Below are 15,646 nucleotides of genomic sequence, written 5' to 3'. Positions count from 1 at the left end.
TCAATGCAGGATGCAGGTTATTGAACGACATCTTTAATATATAAACACTCGAATAGCTTGTAATTTACATAAATGTCACCATATGAAATAAATGTAAGCTAAAAATACTGGACAGAATTATAAAATTAATCATGAAGGTAGAACCACCACTTTTATATAATGGACTCCTAAAAAGAAATAGCAATGATGTGTTGACATAGGTCCATCAATTGTAACAAAGGTACCATTTTGGTGGGGGATGTTCATAAAGGGACATGCTTGGTTTTGGGGGGACGGGAGGGAATATATGGGAAATCTCTGTACCTTCCACTCAGTCTTGTTGTGAATATAAAACTCCTGTAAAAAATAAAGTCTATTAAAAAAGAGAGAAAGAGAAAAGCGAAGAAGAAGAAGAAGAAGAAGAAGAAGAAGAAGAAGAAGAAGAAGGAAAACAACAACATAAAAAATATAACAAAATAAATATACTCACTATTTCTGCTGTATGACCTCTAAAGGTATGGTAACATTTTCCCGTGTCTACACTCCATAGCTTACAAGTCTTATCAAAGGATGCAGTGGCAATTTTGTCACTAAAATTTAAAACAAAGGTAGATTTTGAAAACAAATTCAAACACACTGTATGAGACACTGAATTAAGACAAGACATTAATACGTAGGTCTGCATCTACTCAGAAATTTACTTCGTTTTTGAAACAACAAACAATCTTACGTTTGTTTCGGTGGATAACACTTTTAAGGTCTGATTTTTCAATAATATAAGATGATGCATTTAATTTAAAATGTTTTACGTCGAAAGTATAAATTTATGTTTGGGATTACAATCAGTTTTTAAACTAGCACAATGAATATGGTAATTTTTTTAGTTTAGACAACTCCTACCAAATGGAAATTAAAAATGTATGAGAGGCAGGAAACGGAAAAATTCTATTAGATCTACTGACAAGGATAACATTGAATTTAAAAGAAGAAAAATGAAAAGGTATAAATCCAATGAACCACATGGCTAGATGAGTTTTTGAGAATTTAGTGTCTCCTTGGAAAAATAATGCTGCTAATATTCCAATTGTCAGCTCTTTGGTGAAGGAAGACAGTTTTCAGAGGAAATATGGTGAGACCTCAGTCCCTTTCAAACAAGAGGCTTTCCATGTACACCGCAGAGCAGGGTTACTATCAACACCAGATAGATAAGAGTAGGTTGGCCCGCATAACCTTTGACCATGGAACTAAATCTTTTCCTTTACCATTGACCCCTGTCTTTTATAGCAACCCATCAAAATGCTTCACCCAACGGGGTCACCGGTTATACTGCAAGCTCATTGTTCAAGACCCTCATTGGGTCTTAAGACCCAAATACGTATCTTAAAGCAAATTCGATGTGCTTGACACAGTCATAGGATTTATATTTTATCCAAACTAACATTAGTGCCCTGTATCTCTCCTTCGCTCTCAGGCCACCCACATAAGTATTTCTGTGGTCTCTGATACTAAAGGAGTCAGGTCCTTTCTGTCCATGCTCCATGCTCCAGGGACAGACTGTTCTGGAGAATACCCACCCACCCACCTCGAGCTTCCTAACACTCAAGGCTGGTTGTCAACCCAAAGTCTGCACTAACTCTCTCCCCATCTGTTCTGAGCGTTTCTCATTAGCTGCTGATGTCCAACTTCTGCTCAGATATGCTGAGAGCACTGTGTGCTCTTTGTCAGCTCCTTCCCTCCACTTTCCAGCCCTCCTCCCCCTCAGACATATTGTCTCAAGTTGCTGCTGTTTCTCTCTCAGTTCCTGTTGGATCACACACTGCTCTCTACACCCATTCACCACTACATTATAAAAGATAACACTGATTTCACAGTTTTTAGAGTTACTTTATAGAATCAAAGCTTACTTCTGACCCAATGTATAAAACATGTAAGAACTAACCTGATTCTTCTATCTCTATCTCTGTCTTTCTGTCTCTCTGTCTCTCTGTCTCTGTCTCTGTCTCTCTCTCTCTCTCTCTCACACACACACACACACACACACACACACACACCCTCTCATTCTTTGGTGGCGATCTTGAATCTTGAACTCACTCTGCTGAAACCCCAGTGCCCCAAAGTGCTGTGAAAAAGGCTGCTTTAATCCATACATAAATCATCAGACTATGTAATCGGACAAGCAAGTTTTTTGTCAGGGGGTCTTGGTAGAATCCAATAGAAAGGCCAAAAGATGAAGAGTTCCTCCCCTCTCTATCCCCCCAAAACTTTGTTCTAAGATAGATATGCAAAAATATCCTGTCTTGTAAGTATAATATTATAGGATATTATATTATATCATGCAGAACATACTGTTAAAGTCCTTTAAATAACACTGCAAGTAAAGTAGGAATTATAGTAGAGGTAAAGCATTATCATTTATAATATCAATTAAATCTCTCTCCCACAGGTTGGTGCAATAAGGCATTATAAAAACTATCATTCTCTACAATGTAAAACTGCATACATCAAAGTTAAGTTTTTGGCAATGTAATTGGAATACTTAATCATTTTAATGTACCAATTAAGTGTGATTGTGCCATCACAATTGATATGATTTAAACTGTGTTACATATTAGAAAGATATAATGACATTAGCAACCCACAAAGCAAGTTTTTAACATATATGGTATAAAATTTCTACTTTAAGTGCATCAGATTTTGATAAGATTACCTTTATCGCCCCTGCCCCTACCCTAGACTGTTCTCATCATCCCATGAATGTATCTTTTTATCTGCCTCCTAACTAAATTCCTTGCCTTCTGTTTCATCCCAATCCAAACCCTCTGACCCCTTCTCTCTGCCAGAACAGCCCTCCCAAAATGGCACTTGCATTGCATCCCTCCTTTGTACACAAAGCCTTCATGACAACTCAGTCATCCAGAACAGAGTTCAAACTACGCAGAACACTCTGAGCTCACCCACTTCTGATTCTCACCAGGAAACATCCACTAGAGAGCCAGGGGCACTGGGGGAGCCGGGCAAAGCCCCACCTAGGCCATGGAGCTGGAGGGTGCCCTCCCCCAGGGTGCCCTCCCACCTCCTTTATTTTCCACCTCCAAGCTTCTGCTGGAGTTGCACCTCATCCTCAGAACCTCCACCAAGAGAAATCCCACTGGCCTTTCTCTTCTAACTTTCAAGCCATTTACTGTTGTGTTCTAGTCATCATAATACTATCATAAAAGAGACATATTTACTGAGACAGCTTAGTGAATGGAAAAAGTCACAGTGGTCAGTCATGAAAAAAGACACACATTAAAAACTTTTACTCAAAAACGCAAGGCAAAGGCCTTTTCTTTGGCTACCTGGAGCTCATTATCTGCCTTACAGAAATCATACCCAACCTCTACAAGTTCCAATTTGAGAACTTAAACACACTTGTAGGACCATCTGAGTACAAAGATAGTTCGAAATGTTTCCATTCATTTTCTAATGTTTACACTGACCTCACCTACAACTTCACTCACTAGCAATTTTTCAAAGATTTACCTTAGCTACGTTTTCACGAAAAAATAACATCTTTCTTTTCACATGCATATTTCATTAGTTTAAGCACTATTTAATTCAATTCGATCATTAAAGTTGAAATCACAACAAACATAAGCAGATTTATGGACAAATACAAGTAACTCATGGTGGACTTAGACCTAACCGGTGGGAAGAAAAGCTGAGCACACCAGTGGATGGCCCAGTTTCTGCAAATATCCAGGGAGCCTTGGGTACCAGCAGTACATCATGCAGAAGGAGAGCTAGAGAGAACACTGGTTCATCTGTTGAATCAGTTAACTACAGGCTGGTTTAAAAATGCTATTATATTTTGTACTGTTATCTAGCATGCTACTGGACCCATTTTTTTTTTCAGCTAAGACTGTAAATTAACTTCTGAACAAGGTAAACCATGCTCCGGGGGTATGTCACATTCTCCAGAAGCCAGTGCTCTAAACATCAATAGGACATAAATGCCTGTCAGAGAACTCCCAGGGGACGGGACTCAGCCCTGCTTGAACTTGGGATTTTAGCTCGCCTCTTAACTACCCCGTGATTTTGAGAAAGGTCCTTAAACTTTATATACTTTATGTGAGAAAAAGAAGACCTATCCCCAAACTCCTTTAAGCACCGAAAGGGGTATTTAAAAAGCTTTCAAAGCACACATCCAGGCACTTGGAAATTTTAGTTCTCTTTTTCTTTTCATCCCCCCAAAACCAGAGGAAGACATGAATAAATGGAGAGAAAATAAAGGATTTAATGGATTAATGAGGAAGAAGTGAATGACTGAATGTCTGTTTACCCATACGGATTGTTGAATGCTATGGCATAAACCACATTCCGGTGGCCCTCCAGGGTATGAAGCTCCTCTCCAGATGCAGTATCCCAAAGTTTACACGTCCGATCATAGCTTCCTGTAATAAAGCTAACACGCGGGAGACAAATAGATCACAAAGTGACAACAGCAGCGTGTTAATAAAGACCTTGTTTTTTTACCTACAAGATTATAACCCCATTTATCTTGCTCTTCTTTTTTTTAATCTTTCTTTATTTTTGAGAGAGAGAGCAACAGAGCATGAGCAGGGGAGGGGCAGAGAGAGAAGGAGACACAGAATCCGAAGCAGGCTCCAGACTCTGAGCTGTCAGCACAGAGCCCAAGGCGGGGCTCGAACTCACAAACCGTGAGATCATGACCTGAGCTGAAGTCAGACGCTTAACCAAGACTGAGCCACCCAGGTGCCCCATCTTGCTTTTTACAAAATGAAATCGTGTATGGAGAACCGTTAAATTGGGAACAATAGCTACATCCTTTTATTAGGAACTTTTTAAATTTTATCCCTAAACCAAAACGGAGCCACTAAATCAGATTAAGAGTAATCCTGCCAATAATCATTCTTATAAATAATTACGAATTAAATAATATTAATCAGCAACATTTTCTGAAATTCTAACAGATCTCAATAAACAGTATCGTTCTTCCCATTGGTCAGCCCATAAAATCTTAGCATCATCTTTGGTTCCTCTAATCCCCTCATATACCACACACAATCTATTAGTAAATTCTGTGAGCCCAATCTCAAAATACACCCCTAGTATGGATGCATTTCACCAGGCTCCATTGCCTCCATCTCTTGCCTAAACAATGAAAGCATCTTCTAATAGATCTTGGCTCACACATGGTCCTTACTCCTTATGAGTCTATCTTCCACACCGAAATTGGAGGTTTTTGTTTTTTTTTTTTAACTTCCCTCTGATGGCTTCCTAACAATCTAGAGGAAAATTCAAACTTCTGCTCATGGCCCACAAGACCAACAGCACTGGCGTCTCTGGGACCTCAACTTGACCCCAAAGCACACCCTGAGCAGGTACATTCACCTCTTTGCTAGTCTTTCTTCTACCCATCTGGTTTACTGCCATCATCCCCAGGACCTGGAACATGACTGGCAAACTAGTAAGTGTCAGTGAATATTTACTGAAGATTAGCAATCCTCTTACATGACCATTCTTCTACAGGAATAATTTGTACGTTGGCCTCTCATATGTAGTTTTTTATTTTAGAGAGAAAGAACACATGCAAGTGGGGAGGGGGGAGAGAGAGAGAGAGAGAGAGAGAGAGAGAGAGAATCTCAAGCAGGCTCCATGTTCAGCATGGAGCCCAATGAAGGGTTCGATCTCACGACCCTGAGATGACGAGCCAAAATCAAGAGTTGACCACACTGAAACAACTGAGTCACCTATGCACCCCTTGACCTCTAATATTTTAAAGTTAAAAATACTATCTTAGTTATTCCTTAAATATTCCATTAGGAAAGCTACTTCCCCAACACAGAAAAAAGTGCACAGAAGTAAGAAGCTGGTCTGCAATAAAAAAGAATGAAATCTGGCCGTTTGCGACAATGTGGATGGAACCAGAGTATATTATACTAAGTGAAAAAAAGTCAGTCAGAGAAAGACAAGTATCAGATGATTTCACTCATATGTCGAATTTAGGACACACAACAGATGAACATAAGGGAAGAGAAGGAACAGTAAGATAAAAACAGAGGGAGGTAAACTGTAAGAGACTCTTAAATACAGAGAACAAACTGAGAGTTCATGGAGGGAGGGAGGCGGCATAGGGTTAGGGGTAGGGTTAGGGTTAGGGTTCGCTAAGTGAGTGATGGGCATTAAGCAGGGCACTTGTGATGAGCACTGGGTGTTATACAGAAGTGATGAATCATTGAGTCCTACTCTCGAAACCAATACTGCACTGTATGCTAACTTAAATTTAAATAAATTAAAACAAATAAATTAAATGAAGAAATAAATTAATAAATAAAATTTAAAAAAACAGTCTGAGTGTCAAGTGGTAACGATAAAAGGTAAACAGATAAATGATAAATTCTGACAAGGAAACTCAACCAAACAAAAGGGTTGACAAGGCAGTGTACCCTTGATTCTTCTGCAGACACTTCCTCTTAGCTTTTCAGGGATGTAAACTGGCACAGTCGTGATGAAAGATAGGATGGTGGGTCCCCCAAAAAATTAAAAATAAAACTACCGTATGATCCCACAATCTCACTTCTGGGTGTATATAAAAAAAATGCCATCAGGGGCGCCTGGGTGGCTCAGTCGGTTGAGCGTCCGACTTCGGCTCAGGTCATGATCTCGCGGTCCGTGAGTTCGAGCCCCGCATTGGGCTCTGTGCTGATGGCTCAGAACCTGGAGCCTGTTTCAGATTCTGTGTCTCCCTCTCTCTCTGCTCCTTCCCCGTTCATGCTCTGTCTCTCTCTGTCTCAAAAATAAATAAACGTTAAAAAAATTTAAAAAAATGATATCAGGGTCTCATAGAGGTATCTGCACTGCCATGTTCTTTGCAGCACTGTTCACAACAGCCAAAACATTGAAACAACAAATATCCATCAGGGAATGAATGTCATACTATTTAGCCATGAGAAAGAAAGAAACTCTGCCGCTTGCAAAAACACGGACGAACTTGGAGGGCATTATGCTAAGTGAAATAAGCCAGACACAGAAAAACAAGTATTGTCTGATCTCACACACAGGTGGAATCTAAAAAAAAGTCAAATTCATAGAAGCAGACAGTAGAACAGTAGTCACCAAGGACTGGGGAGTGGGAGAAATGGGGAGACATTGGTTAAAGAGCATAAATTTGCAGTTATGTAGGATGAATAAATCTAGAGATGTAATGCACAGGCATAATCACTATAGTTAATAATATTGGCCTGAGCTAGAACTGATCCATGAATTCAGCAAAGTCACAAGATATAAAATTAGTGCACAGAAATTAGTTGCATTTCTATACACCAATAAGGAAGCAGCAGAAAGAGAAATCAAGGAATTGATCCCATCTACAATTGCACCAAAAACCATAAAATACCTAGGAATAAATCTAACCAAAGAGGTTAAAAGTCTGTACACTGAAAACTATAGAAAGCTCATGAAAGAAATTGAACAAGATACCAAAACAAAAAACAGGAAAAATATTCCATGCTCAAGAATTGGAAGAACAAATATTGTTAAAATGTCGATACTATCCAAAGCAATCTACATATTCAATGCAATCCCTATCAAAATAACACCTGCATTCTTCACAGAGCTGGAAAAAACAATCCTAAAATGTGTATGGAACCAGAAAAGATCCTGAATTTCCAAAGCAATCCTGAAAAAGAAAAACAAAACTGGAGACATCATAATTCCGGACTTCAAGATGAATTACAAAGCTGTTATCATCAAGACAGTATGGTACTGGCACAAAAACTGACACACAGATTAATGGAACAGAATAGAGAACCCAGAAATGGACCCACAAACGTATGGCCAACTAATCTTTGACAAAGCAGGGAAGAATATCCAATGGAATAAAGACAGTCTCTTCAGCAAGTGGTGCTGGGAAAACTGGACAGCGACATGCAGAAGAATGGACCTGGACCACTTTCTTACACCATACACAAAAATAAACTCAAAATGGATGAAAGACCTCAATGTAAGACAGGAAGCCATCAAAATCCTCGAAGAGAAAGCAGGCAAAACCTCTTTGATCTTGCCCGCAGCAACTTCTTACTCAACACGTCTCCAGAGGCAAGGGAAACAAAAGCAAAAATGAGCTACTGGGACCTCATCAAAATAACTTCTGCACAGCAAAGGAAACAATCAGCAAAACTAAAAGGCAACCGACAGAATGAGAGAAAATATTTGCAAGTGACATATCAGATAAAGGGTTAGTATCCAAAATCTATAAAGAACTTATCAAACTCAACCCCCAAAAAACAAATAAGCCAGTGAAGAAATGGGCAAAAGACATGAATAGATACTTCACCAGAGAAGACATCCAGATGGTCAACCAACACATGAAAAAATGCTCAACATCACTCATCATCAGAGAAATAGAAATCAAAACCACAATAAGATACCACCTCACACCTGTCAGAATGGCTAAATTTAACTCAGGCAATGACAGATGTTGAGGATGTGGAAAAAGAGGAATGCTGGTGGGAATACAAACTGGTGCAGCCACTCTGGAAAACAGTATGGAGGTTCCTCAAAAAATTAAAAATAGAATTACCCTATTACCCTGCAATTTCTCCGCTGAATATTTATCCAAAGGACACAGATGTGCTGTTTCAAAGGGGCACATGCACCCCACTGTTCATAGGAGTGCATAGCCAAAGTATGGAAAGAGCCCAAATGTCCATCAACAGATGAGTGGATAAAGAAGATGTGCCATATATATGTGTGTGTGTGTGCCATATATATGTGTGTGTGTGTGTGTGTGTGTGTGTGTGTGTGTACACACACACACACACACACACACACAATGGAATGTTACTTGGCAATCAAAAAGAATGAAATCTTGCCATGTGCAACAACATGGATGGAACTAGAGTGTATTATGCTCAGCAAAATTAGTAAGAGAAAGACAAATATCATATGACTTCACTCATATGTAGAATTTAAGATACAAAACAGATGAACATAAGAGAAGGGAAGCAAAAACAATATAAAAACAGGGAGGGGACAAAACACAAGAGACTCTTAAATATAGAGAACAAACTGAGGGTTGCTGGAGGGGTTGGGGGTGGGGGGAGGGGCTAAATGGGCAAGGGGCATCAAGGAAGACACTTGTTGGGATGAGCACTGGGTGTTATACGTAGGGGATGAATCATTGGATTCTACTCCTGAAATCATTATTGTGCTATATGCTAACTAACTTGAATGTAAATTACAACATAAATAAATAAAAAATAAAATAAAATAATAATTCTGGCTTGAATACTGGAAATACTCTAAAAGAATAGATTTCAAGTGCTTTCTTCACACACACAAAAAGTGGTAACTGTGAGGAGATAATATGTTAATTAGCTTGACTGCAACAATTATTTCACTATGTGTATGTATGTCAAATCATGTGGTACACCTTAAATATATATACAATTTTATTTAAAAAAAATTTAACCTTGGTTGTTAAAAATTAGAAATGAAGAATAGAAAGGGAAATATAGAGGGGCACCTGGGTGACTCAGTTGGTTGAGTGTCTGCCTCTTGATTTCAGCTCGGTAATGATCCCAGGGTCATGGGATCAAGCCCCGAATCCAGCTTTGTCCTGGCAGGGCAGAACCTGCTTGGGATTCTCTCTCCCTCTCTCTGCCCCTCTCCCCTGATCACTTGCTCTCTCTCTAAAATAGAGACAAGAAGGGGGGGGGGGAGGGAGGGAAGGAGGAAGGGAGGGAGGCAGGGAAGAAGGGAGAGAGGGAGGGAGGGAGAAGGAAGGAAGGAAGGAAGGAAGGAAGGAAGGAAGGAAGGAAGGAAGGGATATATAGAAATAAATACAGGGGCGCCTCGGTGGCGCAGTCGGTTAAGCGTCCGACTTCAGCCAGGTCACGATCTCGCGGTCCGTGAGTTCGAGCCCCGCGTCAGGCTCTGGGCTGATGGCTCAGAGCCTGGAGCCTGTTTCCGATTCTGTGTCTCCCTCTCTCTCTGCCCCTCCCCCGTTCATGCTCTGTCTCTCTCTGTCCCAAAAATAAACGTTGAAAAAAAATTAAAAAAAAAAAGAAAAAAAAAAGAAAGAAATAGATGGAGCACAGAAGATCCTTAGGGCAGAGAAACTGCTCTGTGTGATGCCTTAATGGTAGAGATCTGTCATTAAACATTTGTCAACCCATAGAATGAAAGAAAGCAAGAGCAACCCCTAATGTAAACTATGAAGTTTGAGTGATAATGATGTGTTGGTCAATGTAGGCCCATCAAATTAGGAAATGCACAATCCTTGGGGGAAGATGCCAGTGAAAGAAGCTGAGGGTGTGTGGGGGCCAGACGTATGTGGCAAATCTCTGTACCCTCTGCTCAATTTTGCTGTAAACCTAAAACCACTATAAATAATAAAGTCTAATAAATTTTTTTAATATTTTTTTCATCTCAAAAAATTAATAAAGGAACTACCCTATGACCCAGCAATTGCACTACTAAGTATTTATTCAAAGGATACAAAAATGTTGATTCGAAGGGGCACGTGCACCCCAATGTTTAGAGCAGTGCTATCAACAATGGCCAAATTATGGAAAGCACCCAAATGTCCACTGACTGATGGATAAAGAAGATGTGGTTTATATGTACAATGGAATATTACGGATCGACAAGAATGAAATCTTGCCATTTGCAACAATGTGGATGGAACTAGAGTGTATTATGCTAAGTGAAAAAAGTCAGAGAAAGATAAGAGAAAGATACATATCATATGATCTCACTCATATGTGGAATGTAAGAAACAAAACAGATGAACATAGGGGAAGGGAAGGAAAACCAAGATAAAAACAGAAGGAGGCAAACCATAACAGACTCTCAAATACAGAGAAGAAACTGAGGGTTGCTGGAGGGGTGTTGGGGGAGATGGACTAAATGGGTGAGGGGGACTAAGGAGGACGCTTGTTGGGATGAGCACTGGGTGTTATATGTAAGTAATAAATCACTAACCTCTACTCCTAAAATCATTATTGCACTATACGTTAACTAACTTGGATTCAAATAAAATTAAAAATTAAATAAAATAAAAGCAACTTTTCGACTTTGGGTGCAAGAAAATAAATAAATAATTTTTTCATTTAAAATTTTTAAAATTTTAAGTTTTAAATAAATAACAGAGGGGCGCCTGGGTGGCTTGGCCGGTTAAACATCCGACTTCGGCTCAGGTCATGATCTCACGGTCTGTGAGTTCGAGCCCCGCGTCGGGCTCTGTGCTGACAGCTCAGAGTCTGGAGCCTGTTTCGGATTCTGTGTCTCCCTCTCTCTCTGCCCCTCCCCTGTTCATGCTCTGTCTCTCTCTGTCTCAAAAATAAATAAACGTTAAAAAAATTTTTTTAAATAATAATAATAATACATACATACATACATACATAAATAACAGAAACTTACCAAGACCCCGATTTATTAAGTGCAACATTAGTCAATGGCAGTATATGTGCTCTGAGAACCTTCAATGAAAGAAAACAGCATTTGTTTTAAACTCAAAAAAAAAAGTTTAAATCATTAATTTTAATTTCAAACCAAGGAAGATATTCAAGTTTATCTTAATTATACATAATAAGTGGACAATATTCACTATCTGAGCAGACGAGAAAAAACTACATTGTATCTCCTACCATTGAGACCAATAAAACATTTGGTAGTTAACATAATTACAAAAACAATATTGGATCTGTGTTTTCCATGAAATGGCTTTTAAGATAAATTACTGCTATTAAATAAGATACCAAATAGCATTAATTTATAATATTGTCTTTTAAATACTGCACATGATTTTGTCCATAGGCATAAAAAGCATATAGAGGAAATACACTCAATACGTTTCAAATGCAGATTTTGCAATTAATTAATACTTCTGGAATCCTAACGCTCCTCTAGAGTCAGGATGGCTCTTATTTCATTTATCTTTCAATTCCTACACTGTCAAGCACAGAGTGGATACCTTAATATTTATCAAACGAACATACATAAAGTGGATAATCTGTTCACAGATGGAGTGATTGGCTAGGCTGGGACAGTCCCAGTTACGTCTGCTGCGGGGGCATAATTATCAATAGTGTCTGCTTTCACTATCAAAAATGTTCCCATTGGAAGATAAATTACAAGGTCACGCTAGTTATAGAGCTGATATTTGAAGTTAAATAGTGCCACCTGCTGGAAAAATAAATATTACAAGAATAACTTCCTCATCTTTCAATAATACATTAAAGGGATGACTACAAAAGATGTAATTTTTTTATGAGACAGAATATGCCAAATATATAGATAATAATATTTCCTTTTTAATCTTTTAATGTTTATTTCTTTTTGAGAGATAGAGACAGAGAAACAGCGAGCAAGGGAGGGGCAAAGAGAGCAGGAGACACAGAATCCAAAGCAGGCTCCACGCCCTGAGCTGACAGCAAAAAGCCCGACGCGGGGCTCGAACTCATGAACTGTGAGATCATGACCTGAGCATAAATCGGATGCTCGCCCGACTGAGCCACGCAGGTGCCCTGATAACAATGGCATTTCTTCAAAATTCATTTAAATCATAAAAAGAAAACCAGTGTGATATGAAGCAATATTAGAATAAACTATTAAATATTGTTAAATAATTAAGAAAAACTAAAAGCTATTCCTGAGTAATTGACTACATTTGTTATACTTTAAATTTAATCATCGAGAAAACTATAGAGAAAAATAGGCACATTTACATTGCATTAAAATTATTATATAAGCCGTATCAATAAATAATTTCCTGAAATATAGTTTAGTTCACATGGAAGCAGAAAATAGTAAGTATTGATATTCCATGAGACAGAACTTCTTAATATTACTCCAACTGAAAAGAAACTTCAATTATTCAATAACTTGAAGCTACCTTAATGGTCATCCTTTAAATGGAACATCGTAAAGAATAGCTAAACTTACTACCAATCTTTTTTTAACTTCTCTTGAGAAACACGTTTCAGTTTCATTCAGTCAGTAAATAAACACTTGCTGAGACTTAGTCTTGGCAAATATATATGAGACACCAAGGGAAAGAGAAAATATAATCTGCATTTTATCTCAGATTGATCGGATGTCAACCAATTCTTTGAAGTTCTTCTATTTGGTCATTTTAAACCATGCGTTACCTGGGGCGCCTGGGTGGCTCAGTCGGTTAAGCGTCCGACTTCGGCTCAGGTCACGATCTCACGGTCCGTGAGTCCGTGAGTCCGTGAGTTCGAGCCCCGCGTCGGGCTCTGGGCTGATGGCTCAGAGCCTGGAACCTGCTTCCAATTCTGTGTCTCCCTCTCTCTCTGCCCCTCCCCCGTTCATGCTCTGTCTCTCTCTGTCTCAAAAATAAATAAACGTTAAAAAAAATTAAAAAAATAAATAAAACATGCATTACCTTAAAAAGATAGAATTGGTGGTTGCTGTGCTGCCTGAGTTTGTCTTGTAATCTCCGTAGTAAAAGCTTTACTTGGTCTGATCGTGAAGCTGTGATTACCGGCTCCGCTTTCTGTATCTCCTCTACTAAGGCATTGACGTCAGTACTGAAATTCCCACACACAAAAGTTACTATTTTCTATACCAAAATTTGCACACACACACGCAACCCATGAAGCATGACATTGCATTTATGAAGCACATTTATAAAATGTAAAAACACCATCAGCTTTACTAAGAGATTTCTGGGGGGCGGGGGGGATACAAATCAATAAAGAAATCAAGTCTGCCTGAAAGTGGCTTGGGTTCTTCAGAATGATTCTTCATTAATTGTGACTTCCCGGTGGAAAGGGGAGCAAGGATATTGATTTGCTTACCTAAGAAGGTCAAGTGCATACTGAGCTCTTTCTCTTTACATTTTTCCTGCTTCCTTTGTCTCTTTAATGAACATATGCAGAGTGTTCCCAATACGACTATACTTTGTGCCTTCCATATGCTTTCTTGTTTAATCTTACAACAGTCCTCTAATATAACGCTTTTGTCAGAATTACTTTGGTGATGAAGCAACTGAGATTTGAAAAAGGTTCAGTTTGAAATACTTTTTTTAGGGAAGGAGCAAGTAGCGAACCAAAAAATGGACACTCAAAGAATGACGATGATTATCATTAATAATTGTTACGGGCCACAACATCATTTTCTTAAAAACAAACTGCTTGGGGATGTGCAGATTCGAGGCTTCCCTCTGTATTCAGATAACCTGTAGCGATTCTGGTAAATTTTGCCAGCCCAGAATAATGATTGTTCAAGACAAAGAATAGCGTCTATAAGCCACAAAGCATCCAAAATGGGGTCATTCTGCAAAACATGTCACGAACATGTCTCGAAGATGTACTGTCCGGTTCCCTCCCTTCAAGAAAGGACTTGGGGCCCCGCTGGGGGGCAGGTGTTTAGGTAGCTGACAGTCTCCGATGGCCGCTCCTTCGGGATCCACCTCAGCATCGGAGCCCGAGGCATGCTCTTCCCCAGCGGCCCCGAGCCCAGGCCTGAGCCCAAGGTGAGCCTGGCCATTTCTGCCCCGCAAGCGACTCTTGCCAATGAGCTTTACTCTGGAGCTCCCTCATGGGCTTGGCAGAAAATGTCATCACCTCTGCGTCATCGTGGCTGATGGCTCCTCGTGCTGAGCCTTGTTCCATCCCATCTGTCACAGATGTCACTTCCCAATAAACCTCTCACCCACCTGCCTCCGTCTCAGCCTCTATTGCCCAGAAATGCAAACTCTGATAAGCAGGCCTTGGTCTTCGTAAATAAACATCTCCTGAGCTCCAGTCTTGTGTAAGGGACCGAGTTAGAAGACGATTCACCCCACCTACATTTACTGAGTCCCTACTACGGTTGGGCCCTGTGAGTGTAAAAGATGTCATCTCGGCTCTCAAGAAATACAATCTATCGGAATAGGAGTGAATATTTAGAACAGGAATGAATCAGAGACAGTTTACAATGATGAGTTCGATGAATTTCCAGAGTCTGTTGTCAAAGGAGTTATACTTCCGTAAGAATTAGAAAGATAATAGTGCCTCTTGGAAAGGTTTCCAACAAATGTTGTAAAGCAAAACAGATTTCCCAGCAAGGTCTAAATTAACCAGATATTTAATCTGTCCATCCCAACCCTGTGGAATTCTACTTCTAATTCTAATACAGTAACTCGAGTGTGCCCCATGTCATGCAAATGTTTTTATATGCAGAATTCACTCAGCTTCTTGAGCAGAACTAGAAATAAGATCCATCCTTTCTCTTTTTTACTTTGAGACATTTATTCACTACATAGGATGACTACAGCATCCCCAGGATCTACACTTCTTTTTAATGTTGATTTTATTTATTTTGAGAATGGAAGAGGGGCAGAGAGAGAAGAAGAGAGAGAATCTCAAGCAGGCTCCCCACTGTCAGTGCAGAGCCTGATGCGGGGCTTGGTCTCACCAACCCTAAGATCATGGCCTGAGTCGAAATCAAGAGTCGGACGCTTAACCAACTGAGCCACCCAGGCGCCCCAAGGATCTACAGTTTTTTAAATACAAAATCTGTATTTTTCTGAATCTCTACCTGCAAGATATCTTCTCATATAGACATTTATCTGTGCCACTCATGTTTTATACAAGTCGTTTCTCTAGTAAGCTAGACAATAAATTCGTTGAGGTAGGGATTAAGATTAATATCT

At 39.4% G+C, this 15,646-nt stretch overlaps 1 protein-coding gene across 4 annotated transcripts in view; it reads right to left on the bottom strand.

The window, feature by feature from the left end:
• DAW1 (dynein assembly factor with WD repeats 1) overlaps window positions 1-15,646 on the bottom strand; it is a 46,855-nt gene that overhangs the window by 18,307 nt on the left and 12,902 nt on the right. For all 4 annotated transcript variants that reach the window (XR_008295596.1, XM_053215902.1, XM_027048636.2 and 1 more), the window contains exons 3-6: window positions 13,394-13,538; window positions 11,407-11,465; window positions 4,301-4,423; window positions 470-569 (exon numbers count right to left, since the gene is read on the bottom strand). Coding sequence is in view for 3 of the 4 variants with exons in the window: in XM_053215902.1 (XP_053071877.1) it covers window positions 470-569; window positions 4,301-4,423; window positions 11,407-11,465; window positions 13,394-13,538 (427 nt within the window). In the remaining variant the exon portion in view is untranslated. The remainder of the gene's footprint in view (window positions 1-469; window positions 570-4,300; window positions 4,424-11,406; window positions 11,466-13,393; window positions 13,539-15,646) is intronic.

Source organism: Acinonyx jubatus, chromosome C1, assembly GCF_027475565.1.
Source record: "Acinonyx jubatus isolate Ajub_Pintada_27869175 chromosome C1, VMU_Ajub_asm_v1.0, whole genome shotgun sequence".
In the NCBI taxonomy this organism is placed as follows: domain Eukaryota; kingdom Metazoa; phylum Chordata; class Mammalia; order Carnivora; family Felidae; genus Acinonyx; species Acinonyx jubatus.
Note: the sequence above shows the minus strand (reverse complement) of the source record. Positions and strands in the feature narration are given on the sequence as shown.